General features: G+C 49.4%; 2 protein-coding genes across 2 annotated transcripts in view; one reads left to right on the plus strand and one right to left on the minus strand.

The window, feature by feature from the left end:
• COG1 (component of oligomeric golgi complex 1) overlaps positions 1–11,750 on the plus strand; it is a 12,626-nt gene extending 876 nt beyond the window's left edge. Inside the window, exons 2-14 of the mRNA XM_040244332.1 lie at positions 1,712–1,956; positions 2,106–2,287; positions 2,421–2,591; positions 4,749–4,905; positions 5,622–5,832; positions 6,200–6,985; positions 7,521–7,667; positions 8,131–8,292; positions 9,085–9,212; positions 9,685–9,793; positions 10,227–10,336; positions 10,415–10,493; positions 11,558–11,750. Of these exons, the coding sequence (XP_040100266.1) occupies positions 1,712–1,956; positions 2,106–2,287; positions 2,421–2,591; positions 4,749–4,905; positions 5,622–5,832; positions 6,200–6,985; positions 7,521–7,667; positions 8,131–8,292; positions 9,085–9,212; positions 9,685–9,793; positions 10,227–10,336; positions 10,415–10,493; positions 11,558–11,701 (2,631 nt within the window). The 3' untranslated portion in view covers positions 11,702–11,750. The remainder of the gene's footprint in view (positions 1–1,711; positions 1,957–2,105; positions 2,288–2,420; positions 2,592–4,748; positions 4,906–5,621; positions 5,833–6,199; positions 6,986–7,520; positions 7,668–8,130; positions 8,293–9,084; positions 9,213–9,684; positions 9,794–10,226; positions 10,337–10,414; positions 10,494–11,557) is intronic.
• On the minus strand, positions 10,593–27,677 carry FAM104A (family with sequence similarity 104 member A). The gene is made up of 3 exons (XM_040244333.1): positions 27,393–27,677; positions 22,680–22,779; positions 10,593–12,966 (listed from the first exon to the last, which is right to left on the minus strand). Exons 1-3 carry the CDS (start codon positions 27,608–27,610, stop codon positions 12,736–12,738), a joined length of 549 nt encoding a protein of 182 aa, XP_040100267.1. The 5' UTR covers positions 27,611–27,677; the 3' UTR covers positions 10,593–12,735.
• Position 27,678: the final 1 nt, after the last annotated feature.

Genomic DNA, 27,678 nt, shown 5'->3' on the forward strand with positions numbered 1-27,678 from the left:
AGCCCCGCGCCCGCGCCCCGGCCCGGCGGGGAAGCGGGCGCCCCGGCCGGGGCCCACCCGCCTCAGGAGGCGCCCCCGCGGCCGGCGTGCGGCACTCCGGCCGCCCTCCCCGCGTTGCTGGCCGGTTCCCCGCGGCTCCTCGGGAGCCTCCCGGGCTCCAGGCCTCGCCTCCCTCACCTCAGTCCTGGGGTCGCCGGGCTTCCTTTCCCACATCTCATGGAAACGCTGGGTGTTCAGCCCTGTTCCCCGCTTCCCGACATCGTTTCGGGAACAGAGTTCTCCCCTGTGTCGACCACCTCCCCTCCCCGCTCGTTCCTTCCTCCCGCCCCCCACCCCCGCTCCACTCCCAGGAACAACTTCCAGGCTGCACCTTTGCAGCAGGTCGTTGGAGGGTAGTCACCAGTCCCCGGGCTCTCATCTTTTAATAGAGGAACAGGTTCATTTTAAGGAACTAAGGTGATAAGAAATCTGCCTGCCAGCGCAGGAGACACAGGTTCGATCCCTAATCCAGGAAGATCCCACGTGCCGCAGAGCAGCTAAGCCCCCTGCAGCATGACTGTTGAGCCTGTGCTCTTGAGTCCGCACACCCTAGAGCTGGGGCTCCACAACAAGAGAAGCCACTTCAATGAGAGGCCTGCACACAAACTCCAGAGTAGCTCCCTCCCCCACCCCCCACCTCCCACCCCTGCCCCCATGAGAATCGGTGTATTCAAAGGTTCCTGGAAGAAGGCAGTGGAAGGACAGGCAACCCTTGACCACCAGGCTGAGATAGATAGGCAGTTCAGTTCAGTCTCTCAGCCGTGTTTGACTTAGAACTGGGCAAACCTAAGATCTAAAGGACCTTTGAAGAATGTCATTTGACAGGAAAGGAAAAGGATAGATTGGAGGGGAGAGAGAACGCACAGAGTGCAAGAGCAAGGTCTTCCGATCCACGTAAGGGTGAGATGACGGTAACCTGCAGTGGAACCCGGGAAGTGACAGCAGGAACCTGGGTGGACACGTGCCAGCAGAACCATCAGAAGGACATGAACTTCCTGGGATGTGGTGGTCTGTGCAGACATGTTGAGGGAGGTCAGATGGCTATGATTTTTGATAGGAAGATGAACCTCGTGTTAAATATAGTGATTATAGAATGAAAGAAAGTTCCAGGGGAAGTGTCTAGCCACAGCAGAAGAGGCTGGATGGGGAGTGCTGAGGACTACGTGGTGTGCTGTGATCTGCCTGGAGGTGACGCTTCGGGGAAGAGAATGGTGAAGGGAGAGGACAGACTGAGATGAGTAGAGGCACAAGGCTGGACCCAGATTCAGGGGAAGGTCGGTGAAGAGGAACAGCCAGCAGCGAAGCCCACAAGGCAGTCACAGCAGCAGGAGAAAGTGTAGGAAGGACTACCGTCAAACGCAGCAAGGTCAAAAGCTCCCTGGAGGGGCGACGCGTGGGCTCTGGGCTGAGACACCCCAGGGGTCCCTGATACCTGCCTGTGGGGTGACCAGATTTGGTGTGCCCCTCTGTGGGACAGGGCAAAGGTAGACCTGGTAGGAAAAACTTAACTCCAGTAATTCTGCCACACCAACCTCGATGCCTTGCTGAGCGGCACCGAATCCAAGTTCATGAAAGTTCCGTACCCCTGGATCCCCCATACATCTCCCCTAGCCGGCCCCACGCTGACCTGGCTCTTGTTTGTCCTGACTCAGCTCTGTGCCTTTGCCTGCAGCCCCAGCAGCCATCCCAGGAGAAGTTCTACAGCATGGCTGCCCAGATCAAGCTTCTCCTGGAAATCCCTGAGAAGATCTGGAGCTCCATGGAGGCCTCGCGGTATCTCCACGCCACCCAGCTCTACCTGCTCTGCTGCTGCCTCCACAAGCTGCTGCAGCTGGAGTCCTCCCATTCCCGACACAGCCCGGTCCTGTCCCGGTTCCCCATACTCGTCCGGCAGGTGGCGGCCGCCAGCCACTTCCGGTAAGCGGTCCGCCAGCAGGACCTCCTCTGGTGGTGGCCGGGCTGCACCGCTCTGATTTTGTGGAGCGTGTCTTCTCTCTCCTCATGTACTGGGGCTCTTCTCCGAAGATGTCAGAAGCTCCCTGTGACCTTTGCCATCATCTCTTTAGGTCAACCATCCTGCACGAGAGCAAGATGCTGCTCAAATGCCAAGCCGTGTCCGACCAGGCTGTGGCCGAGGCCCTGTGCTCTATCATGCTCTTGGAAGAGAGTTCTCCGCGCCAAGCCCTGACAGACTTCCTGTTGGCCAGAAAGGCAGCAATCCAGAAACTTCTCAACCAGCCTCACCACGGTGGGTGTGGCTTCTCTCCTAGATGTGGGCCTCTGATGTGGGGATGGAGCAGGATGAGCTGAGGGAGTCCAGAGGGTTCTGTTTCTAACCTGACCGAAGGACACTGCTAAAAGAAGGTGGTTTCTTCTCACAGGTGCCGGTATCAAGGCGCAGATTTGCTCGCTGGTGGAGCTGCTGGCCACCACTCTGAGCCAAGCGCACGCTCTCTTCTACACTCTACCAGAGGGGCTGCTGCCAGACCCCTCACTGCCGTGTGGCCTGCTCTTCTCCACGCTGGACAGCATCACCAGCCAGCACCCTAGCGGTGAGCTCTTAGCCAGCCTCTTCTATTTCCTGGTTCATTCGTTTATCGGGCACCTGCCATCTGCTGGGCCCTGGGCATATAGCAGTGGATTAGACAGATACGGACCCACTTTCATGGAGGTCACAGTCTAGTGGTGGAGGCAGATGTTGAACTCACGAATCCACAGTATCTGCTTAATATCAATCCTGGTCATTGCTCTCCAGGCTGAGTGCAGCTTGACTTGGTAGCAGTGAATGGAGGGACCAAAGTCAGGATATTTAATTGCCCTGCAGCATGTGGGATCTTAGTTCCCCAGCTAGGGATTGAATCCGTGTCCCCTGCATCGCAAGGCAGATTCTTAACCGCTGGACCGTCAGGGAAGCCAGCACAGGATATTTAAACTGAAACCTGAAGGTTGAGTAAGAGGCAAAGAAGAGAGTTCCAGGCAAAAAGGAAGAGCAGGTGTAAAGGTCCTGAGGCCAGGAGGATGTTTGAGTGTGAGGAAGTGAAAGGAAGCGGGGGCAGTGGTGGGAGGGGAGGAGCGTGGGGAGGAGCGTGAGGAGGTGTGTGGCCGGTTTCTCCCTCGTGACCAGTGAACTCAGCGTGTGTGGACAGAACAGCAGATAGCCTTCCAGGCCCTCCTGGACTCGGGCCTTCTGTTACAGTGCCCCTGCACCCTGCGCTTTTATTTGGTGGCATTCGTCCTAGTTGGAATTAAATGCACGTGGCTTTTACGTGGCAGTGGTTCCCCGTGGGGTGGAGCGGATGCTGAGAGCTCACTTAAGAGGCTGTCACCACGAACCAGGTGACAGGTGGTGGGCGCAGTAGAGACGGAGCTGACTGGACAACACGACGTGTGTTTAGGAGATGGTTGTTGAGGGATTAGCTGTGGAGGGTGTGGAAGGGAGGTGTCCGAGTTTACTGGAAAAGGAGACTGTTTTGGTTGGAGTACAGTTGACGCACAGAGTTGTGTTCGTTTCTGGTGTATAGCACAGTGACTCAAACATTCTTGTTCAAGTTCTGTTATAGATTATTGTAAGATAGTGAATAGAGTTCCCTGCGCTATTAATAGGACCTTGTTTATCTATTTTATATATAGTAGTTTATATCTGCTGATCCCAAACTCCTAACTTTTCCCCCTCTTTTCCCCCTTGGTAGCCGTAAGTTTGTTTTCTGTAAGTTCATTTGATCATTTTTTTAAAGTTCCACTCTGAGTGATATCATCCAATGTTTGTCTCTTTCTGACTTGCTTCAATTTGTGTGATCAACCCTAGGTCTGTCCGTGTTGCTGAAAATGGCATTACTTCATTTTTATGCCCAAGTAATATTCCGTTGTATATACAGACCACACCTTTATCCGTTCCTATGTCCGTGGACGTTTAGGTTGCTTCCGTGTCTTGACTGCTATAAACAGCAATGCAGTGAACATTGGGGTCCATGTATCATTTCAGATTATGGTTTTTCCCAGATGTGTACCCAGGAGTGCGATTGCTGAATCTCATGGTAGCTCTATTTTTAGCTTTTTAAGGAACCTCCATACTGTTCTCCGTGGTGGCCACACCCAGTTACATTCCCACCGACAGAGTAGGAGGGTTCCAAAAGGAGTTGGCTTAAAAGGGCGGATGATGACTTTACTTTTGAAAACCTTGCCTTGGAAACAGCTGAGACCTTGGGACTAGAGAGGACAGGTGACTGTGGGTCCAGAACAGAGCAGTGAGCGGTCCGGCAAGAGACACACCTGCCGTGCATCCGCATGGCTGTCGTTCGAGGCCTTGGAGGTGGATGACGTCATCAGTAGGAGGAGCTGGTGGCGGAGGACCGAGCCTCAGGAGAGTCCGGAGTCAGAGAGGAGAAAAAGGAAGAAGGGAAGGGGGCAGAATGTGGTGGCAGACATGTGTCAGTTGGTCTCATCGATCCTGCTTTGTCTTTCAGCTCAGCGACTGCTTTTAAAAGGCAAGGCTGACACAGCCCTTTCCTCCTCCTCTCTCCTTCCCCTTCTGTGCCACACTCCCTCCCAGATGAGGGCCCTGGACATACCCTGCTTTTCTTTCTCCCCCCATTTCCGGGGTCCAGTCTGGCTGCCCCTAGAGGAAGACTGGGTGACTTCTGGAAACCCCTCCCAGGTCCTGTGTGGACTCCCGGTGACCACCCCCCCCCGCCTTGGTCCTGTCTCCCCAGGAAAAGGTGTTGGTGTTCTGCAGGATGAGATGAAGCTGTGCAGCTGGTTCAAGCACCTGCCCGCGTCCGTTGTCGAGTTCCAGCCGGCTCTCCGGACGCTGGCGCATCCCATCAGCCAGGAGTACCTAAAGGACACGCTGCAGAAGTGGATCCACGTGTGAGCAGCTCCCGGGGCAGCGGGAACCACCAGCACTGCCACCTCGCACGGCCACGGGGAAGCGGGAGGGGGCGGGCCTTGGGGTCGGGCCAGCCCCCCATTCAGCCACCTCTCACCGCCCTCACGGCCGCTAGCCACCTCCGGGAGAACCAAGAAGGAATGTGTGTTTCAACATACTCTGTAGAGGATTTTAAACCCCCGAGTCCTGCCACTCCCATGCTTCCATTTAGAGCAGTTGTGTTTTTTTAACTGACGTCTCATCTACAGTGTGGTGTTCATGATTCAGTTATGCCAATTCTGATTTCCGAATTCTGAAAATGATTTTCAGATTCTTTTCCATTATAGGTTACATGTACTGCGTATAGTTGCCTGTGCAATACTAGATTCCTCTTGTTTACCTATTTCCTGTACAGTACTGTGTATATGTTAATGTCAGATTCTTTGAAGTCATGCTCTAGGGCTCTAGACTTCCTTGGAGACAGGCCTGTCCAGGGAGTAAGGGTCGGCCTGGTGAAGGGGCTGTAGGCGCCACCTCCCATCCATCCAGAAATGTTATTTACATATACATATATATATTTTTATAAACGTGCTGAGACATACAGACATTTATATTTATATAGTAGGACTCAGTTAAGAGGTTTTCAAGTAGAGTCCACCTCTTTTTCTTAACAAAGGTGAGGCGACTATGAAGCCCCAGAGAAATGCTTCTGTTGCAGGTGTAATGAAGACATCAGAAACGGGATCAGCAGCCTGCTGATGTACGTGACAAGCACGAAGGGGCTGGCGGGGATCCGGGATGCCATCTGGGGGTTACTCGCCAACGAGTCGATCCACCACAGCTGGGACGTGGTCTGCCGGCGGCTCCTGGACAAGCCGCTCTTGTTCTGGGAGGACCTGATGCAACAGCTGTTCCTTGACCGGCTGCAGGTGAGGTGGGACGTCCCCGGACCAGCTGCCCGCTGGCCAGTCCTGCCCGGTGCCACCTTGTGACTATCTGGGTAGATGCCCACCACTTAATACATTCTTTCCCTGCCAACTTATGCCCCGGGTGACTCTTCTGATTAATGAGCCGTAAAAGTGAACAGAGTCTGCTGCTGCATAAGAGGCCAGGCCCCGTCGGGCAGTTGGGGACGCGTCCGCCCCCATCAGTGACGACGCACCCCTCTGCCACCGTGGGGCCATCTCTCTGAGCGTCGGGGAGAACACAACGCTGGGGTCGTCTGCCACTCGGTGCTCTAGGTTAAGATTTCCTGGAAGCAAGTGGGATTCGAACTCTCCTCCCCTTCTCTTTCAGACTCTGACCAAAGAAGGCTTCGACTCCATCTCCAGCAGCTCCAAGGAGCTCCTCATTTCAGCCTTGCGGGAACTTGGAAGCAGCAGCGCAGCTTCAGGCCAGCACCTCCACTTCGAGCACAACATGGCTGTCTTCCTGTGGTCCGAGAGCCCCAGCGACCTGCCCCCTGACGCCGCCTGGGTCAGCGTGGCCAGCCGGGCTCCGTTTCAGGGCAGCGGGCTCTCCATGAAGGCACAGGCCGTTAGCCCTTGCGTGCAGAGCTTCTGCTCTGCCCTGGATTCTAAACTGAAGGTGAAACTGGAGGACCTCCTGGCCTACCTCCCCTCTGGTGACCCGTCGCCCCACCAGGACACCTCCCCCGCGGCAGCTGAGAGCTGCGCCTTCGACAGATTCGCAGACGCGGAGACCGTGCAGGAGACGCTGCGGACGCACTCCGCGGCCTGCATCCAGGACATCGCGGACTGCATCCAGGCAGAGCTGCAGAGCATCGAACAGGCTATTCAAGGGCAGCAGGACGTGCTCGATGGGGCCAAGCTGCACTCCGCCCTCTTCATGGCCCGACTGTGCCAGTCCCTGGGGGAGCTGTGTCCCCACCTGAAGCAGTGCATCCTGGGAAGATCGGGGAGCCCCGAGAAGCCCGCCCGGGACTCCCGGGCTCTGAAGAAACAGGGGAAGGGGAAGGCGCAGGAGGTCCTCCCCATGCAGGCCAGGTGGCAGGGAGTGAAGGAGCTCCTCCTGCAGCGGAGCGTGACAGGCTACCGGGTCTGGGGCTCGGCGGTCGTGAGGGTGAGTGACACGTCAGCGCGCTCCTTCCGTGCCTGCCAGGCTTCCTTCCCCACCTTGCCCCTCTGTCATAGTCCAGGCTGGCCAAGCTCAGCAAGGCCTTTTAATAGTAAGGGAATAACCATTCTTGTTTCACAGTTGCTTTATCTCGGCCAGAGAGCTCAAGTGTAAAAACTGCCGATTTATTTTAGCCTAGATTTTAGAGACTGAAATGCTGGATTTTTTTTTTTCTTTCCTTTGATCTGATGAGAATTGAAGACTTTCTTCCTGGACAAGGGTCTCTGTTCTCTGATCTTCAACATAAATATAATCCCTGTCGCTCCACTGGGGTCTTCAGAGGGGGCCCCTGTGTAGCGTAGTTGGCAGGCAGACCCCACCGCTGGTATCAGCAGTTGGTCAGAAGGAAGTGATCTGGGCCACTCGCCATCCACAGGCAACCTGTGCAGCGGAAGCTGGCCGCACGATCACTCAAGTAGTTTGACACAAACTCTACAGAGGCTCTGAGTGGTCTGTGTGGATATCTGGGTTTCATCACCAGGTTCTGGCCCATGGATTCGCCCAGTCATTGCTCGTAGACGATGCTGGCTCCGTCCTGGCCACAGCCACCAGCTGGGAGGAACTGGAAATCCAGGAGGAAGCGGAGTCTGGCAGCAGCATCACGTCCAAGATCCGACTCCCTGTACAGGTGAGCAGGGGCCACCACGAGGGGCCTGTGAACCGAGAGGGGGAAAGCCTGCTTTGTGGGAAGGAGAGGCTTTAGGAAGGACCATCCAAATGCGGCTCCTGAGGAAGAGCGGGTAGTATGCGCGCCTTTCTCCTGTGGGGCAAAGTGGGCGGACGGCCAAGCCCATGGACGGTTTGAGAAGCCCATTCAGCTCCTTTCCTGTTGTAGCACAGACTCTGTGCTAGAGAACAGCTTGCCCTGCAGTAGACTCTGCAGTGGCGAGCAGCGTGGCGGGTCCAGCCCAGGGCACCAGGGGAATGAGGGCAGACGCCACTCGGGCCTGTCCACTGGTCTGCTCTGAGGGGGCGGACTGGCCGGGTCAGAGTCCTGAAGCAGAAGCCTCGTTAGGCTCCTGGAGCCCACTCTCTGTGCGTCTCATTTAATCAGTGCAAGTTGGGAACTCAACATTCCTTTGTCCCTCTAGCCGTCCTGGTATGTCCAGTCCTTCCTGTTTAGCTTGTGCCAGGAAATCAATCGGGTTGGAGGCCATGCCTTGCCAAAGGTGACCCTGCAGGAGATGCTGAAAAGCTGCCTGGGTCGAGTAGTTGCCGCCTACGAGAGGCTCTCAGAAGCCAAGCAGCTGAAGGTAGGCCTGCCAATTTCTTCCCATTAAGAACAGAAGTAAAAGCCCCAGGTTGCTGTTGGGTTTGGGCAGCTTTCATCCAGGAGTCCAGGTGTTAAGGCCCACTCACCCTGGACAGCCCTAACGGGCAGTGGCTTCCGCCTCCGGGAGTTGACTCACACCCACCCCCAGAGCCAAGCAGCTTCCATAAGGCGGCAGGGACGAAAACTTCAAAGTAGAGATGTGCTGTGCACGCCCAGCCATGTCAGGTGGTCAGGCGGGCTCTGGGCAGATCATTAACCCGTCTGCTCAGGACGCGCTGTGGGCACGTAGATGGGGCGCGGAGGCGCAGAGGCGGGGGGAGAGGAGCAGCAGAGCCCACCTGTGTCAGGGGCGCGCATCGCCCAGCCCCCCGCCCGTCGCTTGCTGGAAACCTCCTACCTCCAGCTTACTCCCATTTCATCAGTCCTGTTTCTAAGATGGACCAGCTCCTGACTTGGGAAAGAGTTCAGATGAGTCTTCTCTCCTGAGCATCCTCAAAAAGGCCTCCCCCTTCATGCCGGGAGCTTTTTTCCTCTAAAGCAACTGTCTGCAGCACCTGAGACCTTTTTCTAAGGACCGGCTCTCCTCCCTGCCATTAGCTTTTTAGTTTTGTTCAAGACCAAGTAGCTACTGTAAGTTGCTTTTGTTGTTGTCATGAGATAAAACTGGCCTTCCAAGTATAAAAGTCTTCTGAAATAACCAGCTGAAACGCAGACAAAACACGAAGCTGTTTATTCTCACCTTAACGGGTGGGGATGGGAAATTCGTTTGCAGAAAGAAGGTGCCTTTCCAATGACCCAGAATCGGGCACTGCAGCTGCTCTATGATCTGCGTTACCTCAGTGTCGTCCTGACAGCCAAGGGTGAAGAGATGAAAAGCGGCCGCTGCAGACAGGACCCCAGGTAGCCGTGCCCACCCTCCCAGCACGTCTCTTCCTGACTTGCACGGCCCCCTTTCCAGGAAGCCGCGGGAGTCCGCCTCTTCCTGCCCATTCCCTGTGTTTATTCTCAACACAACTCAGGCTCACGTTACCAGCAAGATAAAAAATGGCCACCTGCTGGATCGACTCCAGGGTCGGTAGTAGTTTGGTCTTGTTCCTCTGAGTCCGCCTACCAACTGTTAGGTGTAATTTGAGCCTCCGGTGCCCTTCCTGAAAACAATATGGGGAAGTTATGTACTTGACTTAGAAGACATCCCACCAGGTTCAAACTCCTAAGGATTCTTTAAGCACAGTGATCAGTGACAAGTGGTGCTAAGGCAGCAGTTACGGAGAACAGACCCACCCGTTCCAGGACTTCTCCAGCATTACAACAGCCTGAGCTTGGTTTCTGTCCTACAAAAGCTGGAGAATGACCATCTTAACCCTTTCATTAGAGTTGAGAAAGTGGCTGACTACCTGGAAACGCTCATCGACCCATTTGACCTGGACGTTTTCACACCCCACCTTCACAGCAACCTCAACCGCCTGGTGCAGCGGACCTCTGTAAGTCGCGGGAGAACACGCTCGCTCTGCATGAAGGGCCAGGGGCTCGGGTCACAGCCCAGACCTACCCACCGCGTAACTGAGGGGTGGGGACGGCCAAGACACAGCTGAATTAGTCACGGGTGGAGAGAGGTTTAGATTGAACCTCAAACCTCACAGCCCAGGCAATGGGATGACCCCTTTAGTTGTGGGTAAGGACTATTAAAGTTTTATCAGGGCTTCAGAAAGAGGAATAGAATCAGAGCTACTCGACTGAGACTCTGACCTGCCGGCAATGATTTGTAGTATTAACACACTCAAGAGAACATACCCCCACCCAAGGATGGTCAGAAATAAAGCAGTGACCGATTGCTAACAGGAGCAGACTTTCTCTCAGTTGGACACACAGCACGCAGCTTGTCCCTGTCACCCTGTCCTGTCTCTCGTCCCGCAGGTTCTCTTCGGACTGGTGACGGGTCCGGAGAACCAGTTCACCCCCAGGAGCAGTACGTTCAACTCCCAGGAAGCCCACAACATCCTGCCGCTGGCGTCGAGCCAGATCAGGTGAGGACGCCGAGCGGCCCCTACTTGGCCCCCAGCCCCCCAGCCCCTCCGCTGAGCCGCCTTCGTCTTGTCCAACAGGTTTGGGCTTCTTCCACTGAGCATGACAAGCACACGAAAGGCCAAGTCAGCTGGCGGAAGCATGGAAACCAAAGCCCAGGTGAGTGTCCAACCGAGAGTTCCTCCCCAGGGAGCCCACCCCGCCTCCCACCAAGCCACCCGCTCAGCCCCACCTCAAATAACCGATCGAGAACGAGTGGCAAGGTGCACTAATGCTGCTTTTAATGGCGGCGCAATAAGGAAGTACACGATGTTACTAGCTTGAGCTAAGAGGTTTTAAAAGATGCCCACTGACACTATCAAGTAGCCTCACAGTAGAAGTGACTCTTAGGCTGCCACGGCTGTAGAAAATGTGCAGGACGGACCGGGATTACAGCCTGTGATTAAGATTAAGAGGGTAGAAGAGTTAACTGCTAACCCAGCACTACAACTGTACTTATTTGGAAAAAAAAAAAGGCTCTGTTTCAGCGATGGTTTCGTCTCTCATTTCTCTTAGGCGGGTAGGGAGTCTGCTTCCTCAGGTTTCACCTGTTCTTGTTGATAGATGTTTTGTCTCAGCAGGCTGCCGTCTGCTAAGATAGCTGCGGGAGTCCTCCGGGGGTCTCTGAAGTGTGTTGTGTACAAGTGTGTCTGAGAGCTCACACGGCTCCCCTCCTTCCAGCATGTAGTCCTCGTTTGCTCTCTGGTTAGATAAAAGTACTCGCAATGTCTCCTTTCCACATTCCCTGCCATCAAACCCAGTCAGGTCCAAAATCCTCAATCAACACCAGGTTTTAAAACTTGCAGATGGGAGTAAAGGGGGGGAAAAAAAGGTTTGTGCACAAGCCTCCCGCTCCTGAGCCCAGACCTGTGCTCTTAGCTTTCCCCACAGCTGTCCACTTTCCTTCCAGTAGCTGACTGTTCAGCTCTGCCCCCGAGGGGAACACGCCACGGGGAGGAGGCACGCACTCCCCTTCCTCCAGTCCTTGCTCCCGGTGTCGGCTGTCCTGCCACAGCCCCTCAGTCTGCCGTGTGTCCTTTCCCATCTGGACTAAGCAGTGCCCTCCAGGAGCTGGCCGTGCTGCTCAGACCCACCGTGTGCACGCCGCGTGGACCTCTGAGCGGAGTCGGGGGCGGGCGGCTGGAGGTCCGGGTGGACATTAAGGCACTTTCCTCTCCATACAGCGGCAGGCGGCGCCCCCGGCACTCTCCCGAGCAGACGACCCCAGGCAGGCCGGCTCCCTGTTCAGGCAGCTGGTCGCTGACGAGGAAGACTCAGCCGCACCCTCGCTGTTCAAACTCGGGTGGCTCTCCAGCATGACCAAGTGACGAGGACGCTCCGTCTGTCTAAATAAATACTCCTGCGTTATTTCTCCTAGAAGTGACTCTGCCCCTTTGTTTCTGAGCCACACCAGTCTCTGTGGTGGCCACGGTGGGATGTTGGGGCGAGGATGACTTTAAGTGTAGAGCCAGTGAAGTCCCTGCCCCAGAGTTCACGGCACTCGGGACTCCAGACCTCAGTTCCTACAGCTTAGACTGCATCAGCCTTCACTGGTGCCTTCTCACACCGCAAGGCGGAATTAACCAGGGAGCTCACACTAGCTGTGGGGGACAAGGTGGTGCCTGAGACTGGAAGTCACTTACGTACTCCGTAACTGTCCGAGCTGAGCAGTGTTTCCTAAGTCTGAGACGCAAGCTCTGGAGGAACAACAGTTAACAAGGTATCTGGGGTCCATGAATCAGAAAGCCCCTTCTCTCTGGAAATACAAATATATAGCAGAGAAAAGACAGCTATGGGAAGGGAGCTGACTCACTCGCAGTCTATCCAGGGTCTGACCGTCCTGTCCCAGAGGACCGCACTTTCAACAGGACGTCCACGTGCTAAGAGGTAGCATGGCAGTTCGCTTCAGTGCAAGACTGGTCCAGCTTCCTATGTTCTGGAAAAAAAATCTTTTTTTTTTTCCCATGGAAAGTAGATCCTTGTTACTAGTTTATTTAAAAAATTGAAGATCCTGCAGTTTTAAAAGGCCTTTTTACATAAAGTAGACTTTCTAACTGACAGACCTGGGAAGCAGTCTAAACGGGACAGACTATGGGTTCAGCACAGAGATGGTGTGTCCTCCTGTGGCTCCCTTGAGACCCACCCCTGCAAGAATCCTGTAACAACTGCTTCAAAGCCCCTTGGAAATCGCAATAGTGCAGCAAACCACAAGTAAACAACAGCCTGTTAACCTATTATCTCAAATATAGACTGAAAAGCCAACAGGCATTTTTTGTGCAATTTTTTTTAAAACATCGTTAACTTGAAATATCAAATCTGCACAGCACTGTCCCTTCACAGAAGGCAAGAGTCTGCCGGCGTGTCACGAGGGAGGCCGTCCGCGGTGCTGCAGGCTGTGGAAGTGGGCCTCCTTCAGGGTCTGGTTGATGTGGAAGTAGGGGCCTTGGCACAGCGCAGACGGCTCGGGCGCAGGCTGTGGGGTGTGGGGGCCGGACCCGGCGGCGAGGTGGTGCAAGCTGCTCTCCGGCCCGCTGGCCCTGTCGGGGCTGTTGATGCTGCTGCTACTGCTGCCGCCGCTGTCACTGCTCGAAGACTGGAACAAGGAAAGAGACACGCGTCACAGTCAGGCTGCTGGGGTCTCAGGAGCTCTACTGGGGTTTAACTTCAGATACCCTGGGTTTTCCTGGTGACTCAGACAATCAAGAACCCACATGCTGATGCAGGAGACCTGGGTTTGATCCCTGGGTCGGGAAGATCTCCTGGAGGAGGAAATGGCAACCCATTCCAGTATTCTTGCCTGGGAAATCCCGTGGCCAGAAGGGCCTGGCGGGCTCCAGTCCACGGGGTCACAAAGAATCAGGACCGGACACAACCGCACACCCACAATTAAGCGACGGCTCCAGCAACTGGGCCAGCAGCGCCCTCCTCCATCCCCAACTCCACACGACACTGTGCCAGAAGGGATCAGTGCACGAGGAGCAAGAACTCCGGAGGTTAACGCTCTCGTGTAGCATTTTCTTGGGGAGGGACACATCTAAATTTATATTCCCTTAAGACAAAAACATCGGTTTTGAAATGCCTGCCTTCCATTGTGTGAAACCCACAGATTAGGAAAAAGACCGGAAAGAAACACATCACAATAGTTATGTTAGACGGAGGAATTCTAGTTGGTGATTTTTTCCTACCATTTCCTACAACTGTTTGCAGTGTTTTCATTATAAAAATAAACACATATATGCTTCCAGATACTTTAAACATGATTTTTAAAAAGCTAGTTCTATTTATTTTCTGATAAAAAATTACACCTAACAATATGTATATAAACTGAAATGGCAAAGAAAGCCATGGTCACAAACGTCCATTCTTAAATCAAGAAATATCACAGTCCACCAAATCATTTGCAGTTACTTACAGCAGCAGCAGCAATTACTGTACATTTGCCTGAAGACCTAAGAAGTCAAAGCCAATTCAAACAGAAAAACAGTGTTCCATGAAAAGTCTCCCCTGACCTAGTGTAGAATCAGCTAGAACTGCCACCGGCATACCCAGCTTAGCATGCCAGGTGACAAGCAGGCCACTCCACTAGGGAAGAAACCCACCACCAAGAGCATTTTGCCTCCTCTTTGCTTTTCTTTGCCATTTCTCATTACAAGCACTGTCTGAAAATTAAAGCAAGGAGTAGAATCTGTATCTAGCAAGTCAAGTTTACATCTTAGATTATTTCACACTCTAACAGCAAAGGTGACACTACTCAGAAAACGCGGAGGTTCTCTCAGATAAACAGAAAAGATGGCTGTACAAATGCTGTTAAAAAGGGGAAAGAAGTGGACAGAGACTCAACTTCTAGTCTAAATACCTGTAGCTCAGTTTTAAAGACATGTCTTAAAATTTTTAGAGTAGGCTTGTTTATAATAGCTAAAAATGGAGACAACCTAACTGTCTAAAACTAGAAGCGACTGATTAAACTGCAAAGCAACACACAGAAAATGTAACCCAAGAACTGTAATCCAGAACGACGGAGCTACGCAGCCGGCTGACTGCGGCAGAGACGCACACACTGAAGAAGAAAGGCCTCAACATCGTCTTTATAGGTTTCAAAATAATGTGCAGTAAGTCTGCTGGTTTTTAAAGTGCTTATGTATACACATAAGGACACCAAAAATATTCTGGAAGGACAGACATGCCAAAATAGCATTTAGACCTACTTTTAAAAAACCTTTATTTTCTATAGCTTCTACAAAAAAATACTTCTTTTGAGGACAAAATGCAGTCATTAAAAGAACTAAAGAGTGCTACTTCAAAAGAGAGTAAGGTCTTCAGTTTTTTCTAACTCTAAGACTGAGACTTAAAATAATACGATGCTGTCAGTAAGATTTTAGGAAGGCTGTTTCATCTCATTTAATATAACAGCTTAAGAACCTCTGAACTATTTCAGTTGAATCATTAGCAGACAGACAGCAGACTGATGATGCTTTTAGACTAAGAGAGAACCTACTGAGAACCTAGGAATCCAGGTAAATGCACTTTGTATGTTATTTAAACACACACATAAAACCTTCCATACATGCTGTCATTAAAGATGAAAACAAAACAAATCTCTTTCAGAGTGCACTCATTCCTACTTGCTGCTTTCTCAGACCGGTCTTGGCACTTGGGGGACGGGGGCTTCAGGGAATATGTCACCATCCACAGACGGGCCAGCAGCAACCGGCATAATATAAAACTGCCACATGATAAGGGTACTGGTTCCGTGAGGCTTCTTCTCAACAATGCACGAGTATATTCAGTATGTACAGACCACTTCAGAAAGTCTGAAAAGTTCTCTAATAGATCTTAACTTTATGGGATAAAGGAAAGACCATTATTTCCTTTTAACCCTGAAGGTGTAAAACTAAATTTTAAGTCTCTAGCAAAGCCTGAAGATATATGCAGAAATCAATCGTTTTGTCTTATAAAACTGAAAACCTGAGACAAGAAAAAAAACTGCATTTCCCCCACTTGGTGGAACTTTTCTGGATCGGAGTGTTTGGAAGGCCAGGAAGGGAAAAGCATCAGAAAAAAGCACTCAAAAGCCTGAGAGAACGCAAAGGGACACGCACTGTTTCTGGCAGAAAGAACAGGTCTAAATCGTGGAGCAGGGAACAGAGAAGCCGAAGCTCCTTTTCTTAGTTCACGCGGCTCCAATGATACAGCAGAGGTAAAGAGAGCCTGGTGCTCAGCTAGGCTGCCCTGAATTTTACTTTCCCACAGTGTGAAGTCAGTTTAAGAGAGACCCATTTAAACCCGTGGTAGGAACAAAATAACTCTGAAGACTGTTTCTACTAATAACCTTTAGAAAGTCCCCCAGGCGGGACTGTTAATTAGTGAGTCTCTGCTTCATAGAGAGAGAGCCGGAATACACATGTACATTTATTACCTAGAGCTGTATGCTTTCTCTTAATTAGAAAAGCAGAGCAACATCGTATTTTATTTTCCTTCAAGCCCCGGCTTCCCCTCACATCCATCTCCAGGTTCAGTGGTGCTTTTAATTTACATGAGCCTGAAAAGAAAAAAAAAATCTTGCTGGTTGTATTACACACTCCATCCCTGGAGTGAGAATGAAAGGTCACCCTAAGGCCACTGCAGAATGTGAATTACGCGCAAGAGGCGATCCCAGCCAAGTCCATCAGGACTTCTAACTTAAAATTGTGCTCCCAGAGTGCCCAATGACTTGAGAGAGCTCCAGGTCTGCCAATACCAGTGGGCCCATAAGACTCCAAGTAAGTTCAGTAGGCCAATTAAAACTACTTCCTAAATATGCATGGGAAGAAAATACAGGGGTCACTTTGTCTGTGTCCATAAGTAACTGCATATCCTTACAAGAGAGAGTTGGACCACATCATCTGTTTGAAGTTCCTGCCTAAAAACATGTATGTATCCTCATTAGTCAACGAGACAACAGTCAGGTTCAAGATGAAACTGTTTGGGTAGGTATCCGTGCTCGGAGCTAATGCAAGGTATCACAAATATTTCAAGAACTTGAACAGTGAGCCTTCCCTGGTGGCTTAGACAATAAAAGAATCTGCCTGCAATTTGGGAGACCCAGGTTTGATCCATGGGTTGAAAAGATCCCCCGGAGAAGAAACAGCAAAGCACTCCAGCATTCTTGCCTGGGAAATTCGACGGACAGAGGAGTCTGGTGGGCCCCAGTCCAGGGGGTCAAAAAGAATCAGACACAACTGAGTGACTAACACTTCTAGAACTTTTGAGTGTTTCTCCATTTTGAATGGATCTTTTAAAAAGTTATTGGGTCAGTGCAAATGTAATTATGGTTTCGGACCGTGAATTTTACATCAGTATTAGTCAGTTCAGTTCAGTTGCTCAGCCGTGTCTGACTCTTTGCGACCCCATGAATCACAGCACACCAGGCCTCCCTGTCCATTACCAACTCCTGGAGCTCACTCAAACTCATGTCCATCGAGTCGGTGATGCCATCCAACCATCTCATCCTGTCGTCCCCTTCTCCTCCTGCCCCCAATCCCTCCCAGCATCAGGGTCTTTTCCAATGAGTCAGCTTTTCACATGAGGTGGCCAAAGTATTGGAGTTTCAGCTTTAGCATCAGTCCCTCCAATGAACACCCAGGACTGATCTCCTTGCAGTCCAAGGGACTCTCAAGAGTCTTCTCCAACACCACAGTATAACTAGGCTCAAACACATCTTCATTAATCAAAACAGGAACCATTTCAATCAACACATTTTCGCCAATGAGAAATCGGTTTGTTTATTCCTGTTGCATAAATATCCCTGCTTCGGGATTTGATGAGCTCCTGGAAAGCATTTTCTGCCTCCTGCTGGTTGTGGAAGAGTTTTCCCTGCAAAAGGTTGTCAAGACTCTTGAAGAAGTGGGAGTTGGTTGGCAAGAGGTCAGGTGAATAGAGCGTATGAGGCAACGAGTGAAGCGCTGGTTGCGTGGCACGTGATCAGGTACTGTCGTGGCGAAGAACTGGGCCTTTTCTGTTGACCAACGCCAGGTGCAGGCGCTGCAGGTTTTGGTGCATCTCCTCGATTTGCTGAGCATACTTCTCAGACATAATTTTCGCTGGGATTCAGAAAGCTGTAGTGGATCAGATCAGTAGCAGACCACCAAACAGTAACCATGACTTCTTCTGATGCAAGATTGGCTTTGTGGAAAGTGTTTTGGAGCTTCTTCTCAGTCTAACCACTAAGCTGGTCGTCACCAGTTGTCATATAAAATCCACTTTTCATCACACGTCACAATCCAATTGAGAAATGGTCCACTGTTGATGCAGAGGATGAGAGATGATGACACTTCAAAACTACGATTTTTTCCATTTCCAGTCAGCTCATGAGACACTCACTTATCGAGCTTTTTCACCTTTCCAATCTGCTGCAAATGCCAAATGACCGTAGAATGGTCAACAGTGAGTTCTCTGGCAACTTCCTGTGTAGCTGTAAAAGGATCAGCTTTTATGACGGTCTCAGCCGACCACGGTCGATTTCCGACGGCCGGCCACTGCGCTCCTCATCTTCAGGCTCTCGTTTCCTTTCCAAAACTCCTTGAACCACCACCACACTGTACGTTTGTTACAGCTCCTGGGCCAAATGCACTGCTAATGTTGAGAGTTATCTCCACTGCTTTACGCACCATTCTGAACTCAAATAAGGAAATGACTAGAATTTGCTTTTTATCTAACATCACTTCTATTGTCTAAAATAAATACAAACAGCAAGTAATAAGTCATATTAAAAAAGATAAAAGCCACAAGTGCACATTAGAATGATGTATAACATAGCCACATTTATCTAGAATGTATTCCAGTGTGTGTGTGCTACGCCACTTCAGTTGTATCCAACTCTTTGTGACCCTACTGACTGTAGCCCGCCAGGCTCCTCTGTTGATGGGATTCTCCAGGCAAGAATACTGGAATGGGCTGCCATGCCCACTTTCTTACCGGGAGATAGAACCTGGAGTCTCTTACATCTTCTGCACTGGCAAGTGGGTTCTTTACCACTTGCACCACCTAGGAAGCCCTGTATTTCAATATCAAATGGCAAATTTCAATGTTGCAAAAACTGCAATTACTTTTGCACCAACCTAATAATTTCAGTTACTTTGCTGTTTTTTTAATAGTTTCTTAAACTTATTTATATTTCTTTTGGCTGTGCTGGGTCTTCATTGCTGCACAGGCTTTTCTCCAGTTGCGGCGAGCAGGTCTGCTCTCCAGCTCCGGCGCGAGGGCACCTCATCCCGGTGGCTCCTCTTCTCGCAGAGCACAGACTCTAGGGCACGTAGCCTTAGCAGCTGCCGCTCCTGGGCTCCAGAGCACAGGCTCAAGAGTTGGGGGTGCACGAGCTTAGCTGCTCCATGGCATGTGGGATCCTCCTGGGTCAGGGACCGAACCTGTGTCTCCCCCAATAGCAGGTGGATTCTTTACCACTGAGCCACCAAGGAAGTCCCCTGCTACAGGGTTTTCAGTACACAACCTTGACACCGCACCCCGAGTCTGCCAAAACAGTTTTGTCTCAGGCTGGCCCTACTACCCTAAACAGGTTAACGATGAGAATGAGCAAAAACAAAATCTTAAAATATCCTCTTACAAAGCTATGCTAAATATTCCCAGGGTCATATAAATTCAAAAAAAAAAAAATCACCTAACATTCTGCTAATTCTTATAAGTTAAGACAAACGGACGTATGGCATCCTAGTATTAACAATGCACAGAGTCCCCCTGGTTCTACTGTTTTTGCCATCCCTCGGGGTCTCAGGGATATGACATCAAAGATTTCCCTTCTAGTAGACACAAGAACAAGACAGAGGCTGTTCCAGTTAAGCCACCTCTGTTTTGTTTCCACATCTTCTTGTTCTCTACCTGTTGTGATTTTATAATGATCCAAAAAATCTTTAAAAGCTCAGTCTTGGTAAGTTAAAAGTATTAAAAAAAAGGGGGGGGCGGGGGGGTGAGACTTCTCTGTTGGTCCAGTGGCTAAGAGTCTGTGTTCCCAATGCAGAGGGCCCTGGTTCGATCCCTGGCCAGAGAACTGGATCCCACACACCGCAACTAAGAGTCTGCATGCCACAGCTAAGTCCTGCCTGGCACAGGGAAATAAAGTGTTTTTTTTTTTAAGTTGGAGTCTTTGTATTTAAAAACAGTAGAGCTTTCATTCACTCAGGCAGCAGTACTTCTTGTAAGGCATTTACCTACACACCAGAGGCCAGATTCAGTGGAAGTGTCCAGTGTCGTTTCTTTTAAAGAAAGATGTTCAAGCTGAAAATAAAGAGCACCATTCCTATAACCAAAGCTGCAGTTCAAACCAAGACGGCCAATCTAAGAAAAGGTCAGCCTAAATCAATTAAATTCAGCTAGTTTTTACCCATCCAGTCACTGTGTGAGGTCAGGGAATAGGGCTACCTTTGGAAAGGACTCAACAGGAAGACGCAAAGTAACCAATCACTTCACTTACCAGACAGAAAACAGAACCTGCTTTAGACCTGAACTACCAGGAATCATCTAGAATGGCTTTCAAAAAACTTTTTCATTCCTATACCTGTAAATTATATCTCAATTTTCGAAACACTACCCTAAAGCTCCCAAGTCATTAAATCTAAGCCACTGGAGTAAATATTCAACGTCTTCAAGGCAAAGACCGATCAGAGTTCAAAAGAATACCTAACCCCAATTTCTTTACTAAACTTGCTTTTGAGGTAATATAGTTTCAGAGCATTAACTGGGGGGAGAACATTCTTCTCTATTCCCACGATTCAAGAGAAGTCCAGGGCCTGGCAGCACTGAGCATATTTAGCAAAGTCCCTCAGACCTTCTGATCTGTCTTCTGGGAGATGCTCACACTGTGGGTAGCTCACATTCGGGGGCTCACTGACCTGCCTCGTACTAGCTATGTATCTCTGGGCAAGTGACTTTATTTTCTGTGGCCCAATATTTCCATCTAAAAAGTAGAGATCATAACACCCACCAAAGTGACAGGAAGAAAATGTACAAGTAGATTCAGAATTTCTCTTTACGTAACTAATCTGGCAAGTCGGTTCACATTCTTCAGCTTCCTAGAATCGAGGAAAAAAGAGGCCCATACCATCTCCATTTTACAGATAAGCATGACTTAACTTGTGGCACAGTTCAAAATAATTCCAACACCTCATGCCTTATTTCCCAGTACCTGGCAATATTATTACATTTAGGAGAAAACAGTGAGTTTTGGAAATTAATCAAATGAAAGTTGTTCATGTTACAAGAAAAAAATTCTAAACTTAAATATTTCAAGAAAGACACAGGAAATGTTTCTCTTAAGTGTTATCTCTTAAGTGTTTTAAAGAAATATACCTTGTTGGCCCTAGCTTAGAATTAAAAGATACCATTTTCACTAATAATAGACTTTATTATGCAAATTAGTAAAATTAAGAATCCATTAGTAATGACTTATCATTATATTCCCCTTTGTACACAATTGTCAACGAGCACCCAAAGGTCCCTAAACTGGCTATTCTTACGCTATAAACATAATGATCTACTCCAGTGATAGATTTAATTATTCAGGACTTAACTTTCCATTTTAAAGGTATCCCCCTCTGCCATTTGCTGCTCCAGCACTCCCTGGGTTTGCTCGGCCACATTACTCAACAGCACCAGATGCCAGTAAATGTGACGAAACTAAGGGCCTACCAGCAAGTTCAGGTTACCATGACAGGTAAAAAGTACCTGTACTGACTGTTAATTATTACCTGGGCAATCCAGTCCACGCTTCCGACCAATAACTACAGAGCGGTTTAATCGCTGAATTTCTCTGGACAAGTAAGAACAGCACACATGAACCCACAGGCTGAACAACAACACGCCAGCTTCTCCTGTGAGACCAACGCATGGTACCAGAAAGGGGGTGAAGGCCATTCCCTACAAACAGCAGCCAAGATACAACCAAACCTGATACTAGGGAGTAGTATTCAAAGTGAGACATCAGAAATGCTTGATTTTTTTTAGAAAATGACCATTTACACTCCTGCTCTCAAGCATTAAGACTGTAGACACAGGGGAAAAAAGATCAATACAAAAAATAAATAAATAAAAAGATCTACTGTACCTCTGAACTAATGCAAACATCAAACGGCAGGTCTGACATACAGGCGCAAGTAAAGAAATATTTACACTGGTACCATGAAAGCAATCATCACACACTCTTTTAATGAAGTCTTAACTCAAAAGAATCATGGAAACTCAATTCTTATCGTTAGATGTTCATGGCAGCCTTTAATCTCTGGTTTTTTTCCATCTGTGAAATTCCCTCGTTATTAGGTTAACCAAAAGCTCAACACTTTTCTGCTACTCTAAAGGTGGGAAAAAATGATACGAGAATTTAAAAGGGGGGATAAAAGCTACGGAAAATTCAGTCTCCACGTAGAAGGATCGAGTCTGCTCTGGGGTGCATCAGCTGCTCTTGAATGAGGATTACCTACCTGACAGTTACTGATTTTTTCCTTCCTTGAGGAAGTTACTTTGGATTTCTGCTAAAGACCGGATATAGATCAAATCCTACTATCAAGAACTAAAGTACAAAGTATTCTGGTTATGCGAGAATTGGGAGGCACGGATTTCTGCTTTAAGTGACAAGGCTGGGGCTTAGGGACCTTTGCCGTGAGGAGTTTCTCTCTTAGGCCGACAACTGTTGAGGGTCAAAGCTTCAGGTGCGTCATTTATTAATAATAGCAGCATCTGGTCAGCTTCCCTGCCCCACTGCAGACCAGGCATTCAAGTGCACAGGAGGGACACAGAAGCACCCAGGAAACCTCAGCTCAGAGGCTCATCCCCTGTCCAGTGGTTGGGACTTTGCCTTCAAATGCAGGGAGTGCGGATTCCATCCCTGGTTGGGAGCTAAGATCCCACATGCCTCGAGGCCAAAAAAAAAACAAATCATAAAACAGAAACAATATGGCAATAAATTCAATAAAGACTTTTAAAATGGTCCATATATTAAAAAAAAAAACTTTAAAAAATAAAAGAAGTTGTGGCTTCTGAAATACCAACAAGGGTTCAAAGATGGGCTTTCAGAGGTCCATAAAACCCATAACATACAAATTCTGGGCATGTGTATGTATTACTGCATGCAAACACAGGCTGTTTTGCTGTGGAGAAGGTGGGTAGCATCCTCAAAACAGCCATGACCCAGAAGAAAGAAAAAAAAGGTTAGAAACACTGCAATCAAGTCAGATCCCTTTTCTCTACTCAAAGAATAATTTCCATTACCCAGAAGCGGCTCAAGCAGTGACAGCAGCGGGTGCTCTGGACCCCACTCCCTACCTCTGTGTCCCAAGACTCGCGAAAGGCAGGGTTTCTGCTGCTCCGTTTGGTCTGTGGGGGGAGATGGTGGTCTTCTCCACTGCCATTCCTTCTCCTTTTCCTGGAATTGCACCACAAAGAGAAGAAAGAAGGATTGGTCTTCTGCACACATCAAACTGTAATTTAAACATAATACATTTGCCCTCTTGCCTGAGAGATAGATCGTCAGATGATAATCCAACAGGCAAAAAAGTTAGAAGAGCAAAAATGTGAAATAACAGGAGGAAAGTCGAGCTTAAATTAGTACAACTAATTTCTAAAAAGAAGCCTGATGATTTGAAATGCTTACTGGGAACAAACAAGCACAGGAAGGCATTGATGACTAAGCTCTCCAACTCTACCTAATTAAGGTGATCTCGTCCTCCATTTCCTGAAATTACCATTCCAAGTTATCCTAATTTTACTCCTGTCCATGTGGCAACATCTAAGACCGGAGTGGCTGCCTTTGCCTATTTACACTTAAAATCCTTGTAAAAATGGTGCTACAAAGGAAGAGCATTAAGAGGTTGGAGGTAGCCTCTATTCTTTCATTCTCTTTCATCTCTGATTTTCCCCCAATTATCACATTAACACAAAAGCTCTCTGCCCTCTAATACATCAAATTACTTTTCTGGACAATCACTGCAAAGGCAGCTATCATAGGACACATTAACTTGATGGCTGGCTGCACCACCTGGTATTGTTAGAGAAGTTACTTCACCAGCTTGTTACTGTTACTGTTACTTGTTACTGTTACTGTTACTTGTTACTGTTACTGCAGCACCGGTTGCTTAAAATGTCCAGGTTTAAAGAAAAATCATACCTCTTTCTCGGTCAAGTATTCTGAGGTCTATGACGGAGACAGAGTTTGTATGTTTTCTATGCAAAAACTAGTGCTGGTAGAACTTCTAAAACTCCAGTTAGAAAATAGAAATTATTAAAGGAGGTATACTTTTAAGTCAAACTGCATGGAACTGTGCTGCCCTGGTGGCTCGGCAGTAAAGAATCCACCTGCAACGCAGGAGCCGCAGAAGACTTGGGTTCAATCCCTGGTTCGAGAAGACCATCGGAGGAGGAAACGGCAACCCACTCCAGTACACTTACCGTGGACAGAAGAGCTACAGAAAATTCTACTGGACAGAGCTGGCGAAAGGTTGATTTATACAAAGCAGCATAAGCTGTTATAATGAAAGCTCTTCAGGGTTCAATCTAGAGAGTAAGAGAGCTTTCTGGAAAATACTGAATTTGAACGCACAGTATCTTCAACACAGTTACACATTCTATGTGAGTAGAGGGGCTTTGATCAGGTCTGGACGTCGGCAAAAATTTATCACCCTAAGCTCAATTCTCTCTTACTTGTGAATGCATCTAACGCTATTAATCGATGGGTATGGACCCAGTTTAGGCTTGGAATGATAAATATGGGGGGTATGATTCTGAGGAAGCACTAGCCAACCAGCGGGGGCTACACCGGTCTAAGTCTCAGTTCAGTTCAATGTGTTTGACTCTTTGTGACCCAATGGACTGCATCATCCTAAGACTCAGCTGTTTACAAAATAAGATCTGCTCCTCGCCTTTCTCTCAGGGGATTAGATCTTACCTTGATGTACTGGAGGCTAAAAACTAGATAAATATCAGGCTTTAATAATCATTAAATGGATGTGCTGGTTGAACCAAGAAATCGCCACACCCAGCTTCGGCCCAGAGAGAAACTCCTCGAATGACGGCGACGGCCCCCCAGCTCCTCTTTTATCGGCGTTCCAACAGATGATTGTGCCGGGGCTGCTGAGTCACAGCCAGCAAACTCATGGCCTGACTACAACTTTCCAATTTCCTCATTTATAATGGGAGAGAAGGTTACTATCTTTCTAGTGACAAGACGATGAACGTCAAGAGGATGGGCTGGTTTTGAAGATTTCAATTAAACTGAGAAAGTCACATGAAATATCTCTGCCTCATAATTAGCTGATGTCTTCAGGTACCAGAAGGATCTCCCCGGTTTTTTGGGAGTTCTCTCTTTCGGATGGTTCTGGATTAAGAATGAGCCCTATATGTTCTTCATTCTCCTTTTTCTAAGCTCTTTGCAGAATTCATCCTTGAAGCATTTCTTTCAATATCATGAATATTTTACAAAACCATAGCTTCATGTTCAACAGAATCAGTCAGATTGTAACTTTTAACATTAATGCCATAGGCCAGGTTATAATTTGAGCAATCACCCTATAACTAATTACATTCTCCCTAGCCATTTAGTTACAGATTATTGTTTAGCATCTGTTACTTCTCAGGATGGCAGAATACATCACTTGTCATCACTTCACTTCTCTCCAACCCTCCTGTCCCCTCCTAGAGACTGAGCACAGAAGAAATCCTAGAAAACAGAGACTAGTGGTTTTCAAACTTTATTTTTAAAATGACAGAACTATTTCACCCTACCAAAAAAAAAAATCCTTCCATTTATGAAAGAGATAACAGATGTTTTAATTGGAGTAGGGACCTCCCTCCCACACAGGGCTTCCCCAGTGGCTCAGCTGGTAAAGAACCTGCCTGCCAACGCAGAAGATGCAAGAGGCTGGGCTCGATCCCTGAGTCGAGAAGATCCCCTGGAGAAGGAAATGGCAACCCACTCTGACATTCCATAGACAGAGGAGCCTGCTGAGCTACAGTCCACGGGGTTGAAAAGGGTCGGACATAACTGAGCAAGCACAGGCGCACATACCCATACCCACCCCTCCTGTATGAAGATCCACCATCACAGACCAACGCTTCCTCTTAAAATTGAGGAAACAGATCCACAGATCTGAACCGACTTGAAGATGCTGAGACAGCTGGATCTGATCCACTGTACTACACAACACATGGGAGCAGAGAAAGCACTGCCAACTCACGTGACTTCTTTCACAGTGAAGAAGTTACCATGTGAGATTGTGTGAACGAGATAAAAGGAATCTGCTAGGAATATAAGCGCATCCAGGGTATTTGTGTACAGCACTGGATAAAATCAATGTTTTTCTGAGAAATATTTAGATTTTTTCAGATATGTGAGACATCCCGAGGGACTGCTTGAAGTACAAACTGGGTGTGGGAAGGAAAAAACTGGCAGTTATATCAGGCTTACTATACATAAGGATCCCGTGACTAATCTCAGTAGCAAGTTGGTACACTGGGCCCCTAATTCCAAATTCAGCCTACTCTTCTTTCATATACAAGTAGAGGTTTTATGGCCCTCTCACTACATGACCCAAATCAATATGCAGAAGTTTGGAGAACTCTTGATTTTCACTATTGCCCTAAAGCACTTCCAAGATGCTTTCCAGAATCTCAACCCTATGAATTAATATGCTCTAGGGTCAGGTCCCCGTGGAAAGACTGTCAATTACATTCAAAAATCACTGAATACACAGACGGACAAAAAAAAACCTACAGCATAATTTACCAAGGCAATCCCCATCTCATTCACTTAAGCCTCACTGAGATTATTTTGGGAAAAAAAAAAAAAAATGAAGAGAACAGTGAACCCAGAAGTTCAGTTCAGTCGCTCAGTTGTGCCCAACTCTTTGCAACCCCATGGACTGCAGCTCCGTCAAGCATCCCGGTCCATCACCAACTCCCGGAGCTTGCTCAAACTCATATCCATCAAGTCGGTGATGCCATCCAACCATCTCATCCTCTGTTGTCCCCTGCTCCTCCCGCCTTCAATTTTTCCCAGCATCAGGGTCTTTTCAAATGAGTCAGCTCTTCGCATCAGATGGCCAAAGTACTGGCCTAGAAAGACCCAGGTAAACCAACTGAGCTTTCTAAATCTGCTTCCTGATCAGAAGAATGAAAGATGGGACTCGGTGATATCTATAGTTTTCAGTTCTAACTCCACGATGAGGGATTTTTTTAATTTCGAATAAAGTCCATCTTCTCCATTCTGGGGTACAATCCCAACTTTTCCCTCCCTAACCTGTTCACAGAGGTGAGAAATGAGAAAAAGGAAAAGAATCTTCAGCACCCTCTAGGTTAAGCCCCGGCTCCAGGCTCGGAGGAAAAGTGCGTCGCAATATAGCCCTACCTCCCGCCTTCGGAGTCAAACGGCTCGGCACCCAAACTGTTTAGAATTCTGCCTGCTCTTCACGCTATGGCCGAGGAGGGAAGCCACAGGTCATGACTTCAGCCCTAGCCCATTCTGCGTCCACGACGGCCCAGCAGGGCACAAGGGCTTCGATCTGACCTAACGCTTCCTTCCTGCGGAGTTAAGCCCAGTCCTTCTTCCCGACCTTGGGGAGACCGACTACCCGCTCCGCCGTCCCCTCAAAGGCGCCCGAGAGGCTCCTCTCGAACATCGGCCATTCCTCCCATCCCCCCACCCTCCTAAATTTAGGACAGGGAAGCTTTGGGGCCCCCTTCTCTCCGCCGAGACCGACCGGACTTCATTCCAAACAGGGAAAGATGGGGGCCTGGGGGAAGAGAGATGGGGTCGAGGGGTGACCCGGGCCCCGAGGAGTCACCGCTCCGGCGCCCCCGGGGATCGGGTTCCCAGTCAGCCAAGCATCCCGCCCCTCTCCCCGCCCGGACGGCAAGGCACCCACACGGAGACTCGCAGGGCCCAGGCTCGCTCGGACCCCGCGTCGCACCCGCCTCGGCTCCGTGTACCCCAGGACACAACACCGAGCGAGGGGCTGAGGGGAAGAGGGTGTCCTGCGGACTCACCTGGGGCGGAGGCGCTCGCTCATGGCAGCAGATGGAGACGAGCGACGCGGCGCCGCTCCGCGAGAAGGGACGGAGGGGGTCGTGTTCCGGCGGCCGCCACGCCCACCCCCTCGGGCCTTGGCTCTGGCCGCGGCTCTGGCGGAGGCGGCCGGCGCTGAGTACCCCTCGGGGGGACCCGTCCCTCCGCTACTTCCGGCGTCTGCTCCGCGCCCCCCCATGTCGCCGCCGCCGTGGTACCGCCCTCCCGCGAGTGCGCAGTGGCGCGAGCTCCGCCGCGCCGACCGGT

Source organism: Oryx dammah, unplaced genomic scaffold (genome assembly GCF_014754425.2).
Source record: "Oryx dammah isolate SB20612 unplaced genomic scaffold, SCBI_Odam_1.1 HiC_scaffold_8, whole genome shotgun sequence".
Classification (NCBI taxonomy): Eukaryota; Metazoa; Chordata; class Mammalia; order Artiodactyla; family Bovidae; genus Oryx; species Oryx dammah.

Bases quoted from the DNA above. Each gene is read 5' to 3' on its own strand.
- FAM104A (XM_040244333.1), bottom strand. From the start codon at position 27,610: ATGGGGGGGCGCGGAGCAGACGCCGGAAGTAGCGGAGGGACGGGTCCC. The intron at 22,780-27,392 runs GTGAGTCCGCAG...GTGCAATTCCAG, and splicing joins AGCGAGCGCCTCCGCCCCAG to GAAAAGGAGAAGGAATGGCA. The intron at 12,967-22,679 runs GTAGGGAGTGGG...TCCTTGTTCCAG, and splicing joins GCGAGTCTTGGGACACAGAG to TCTTCGAGCAGTGACAGCGG.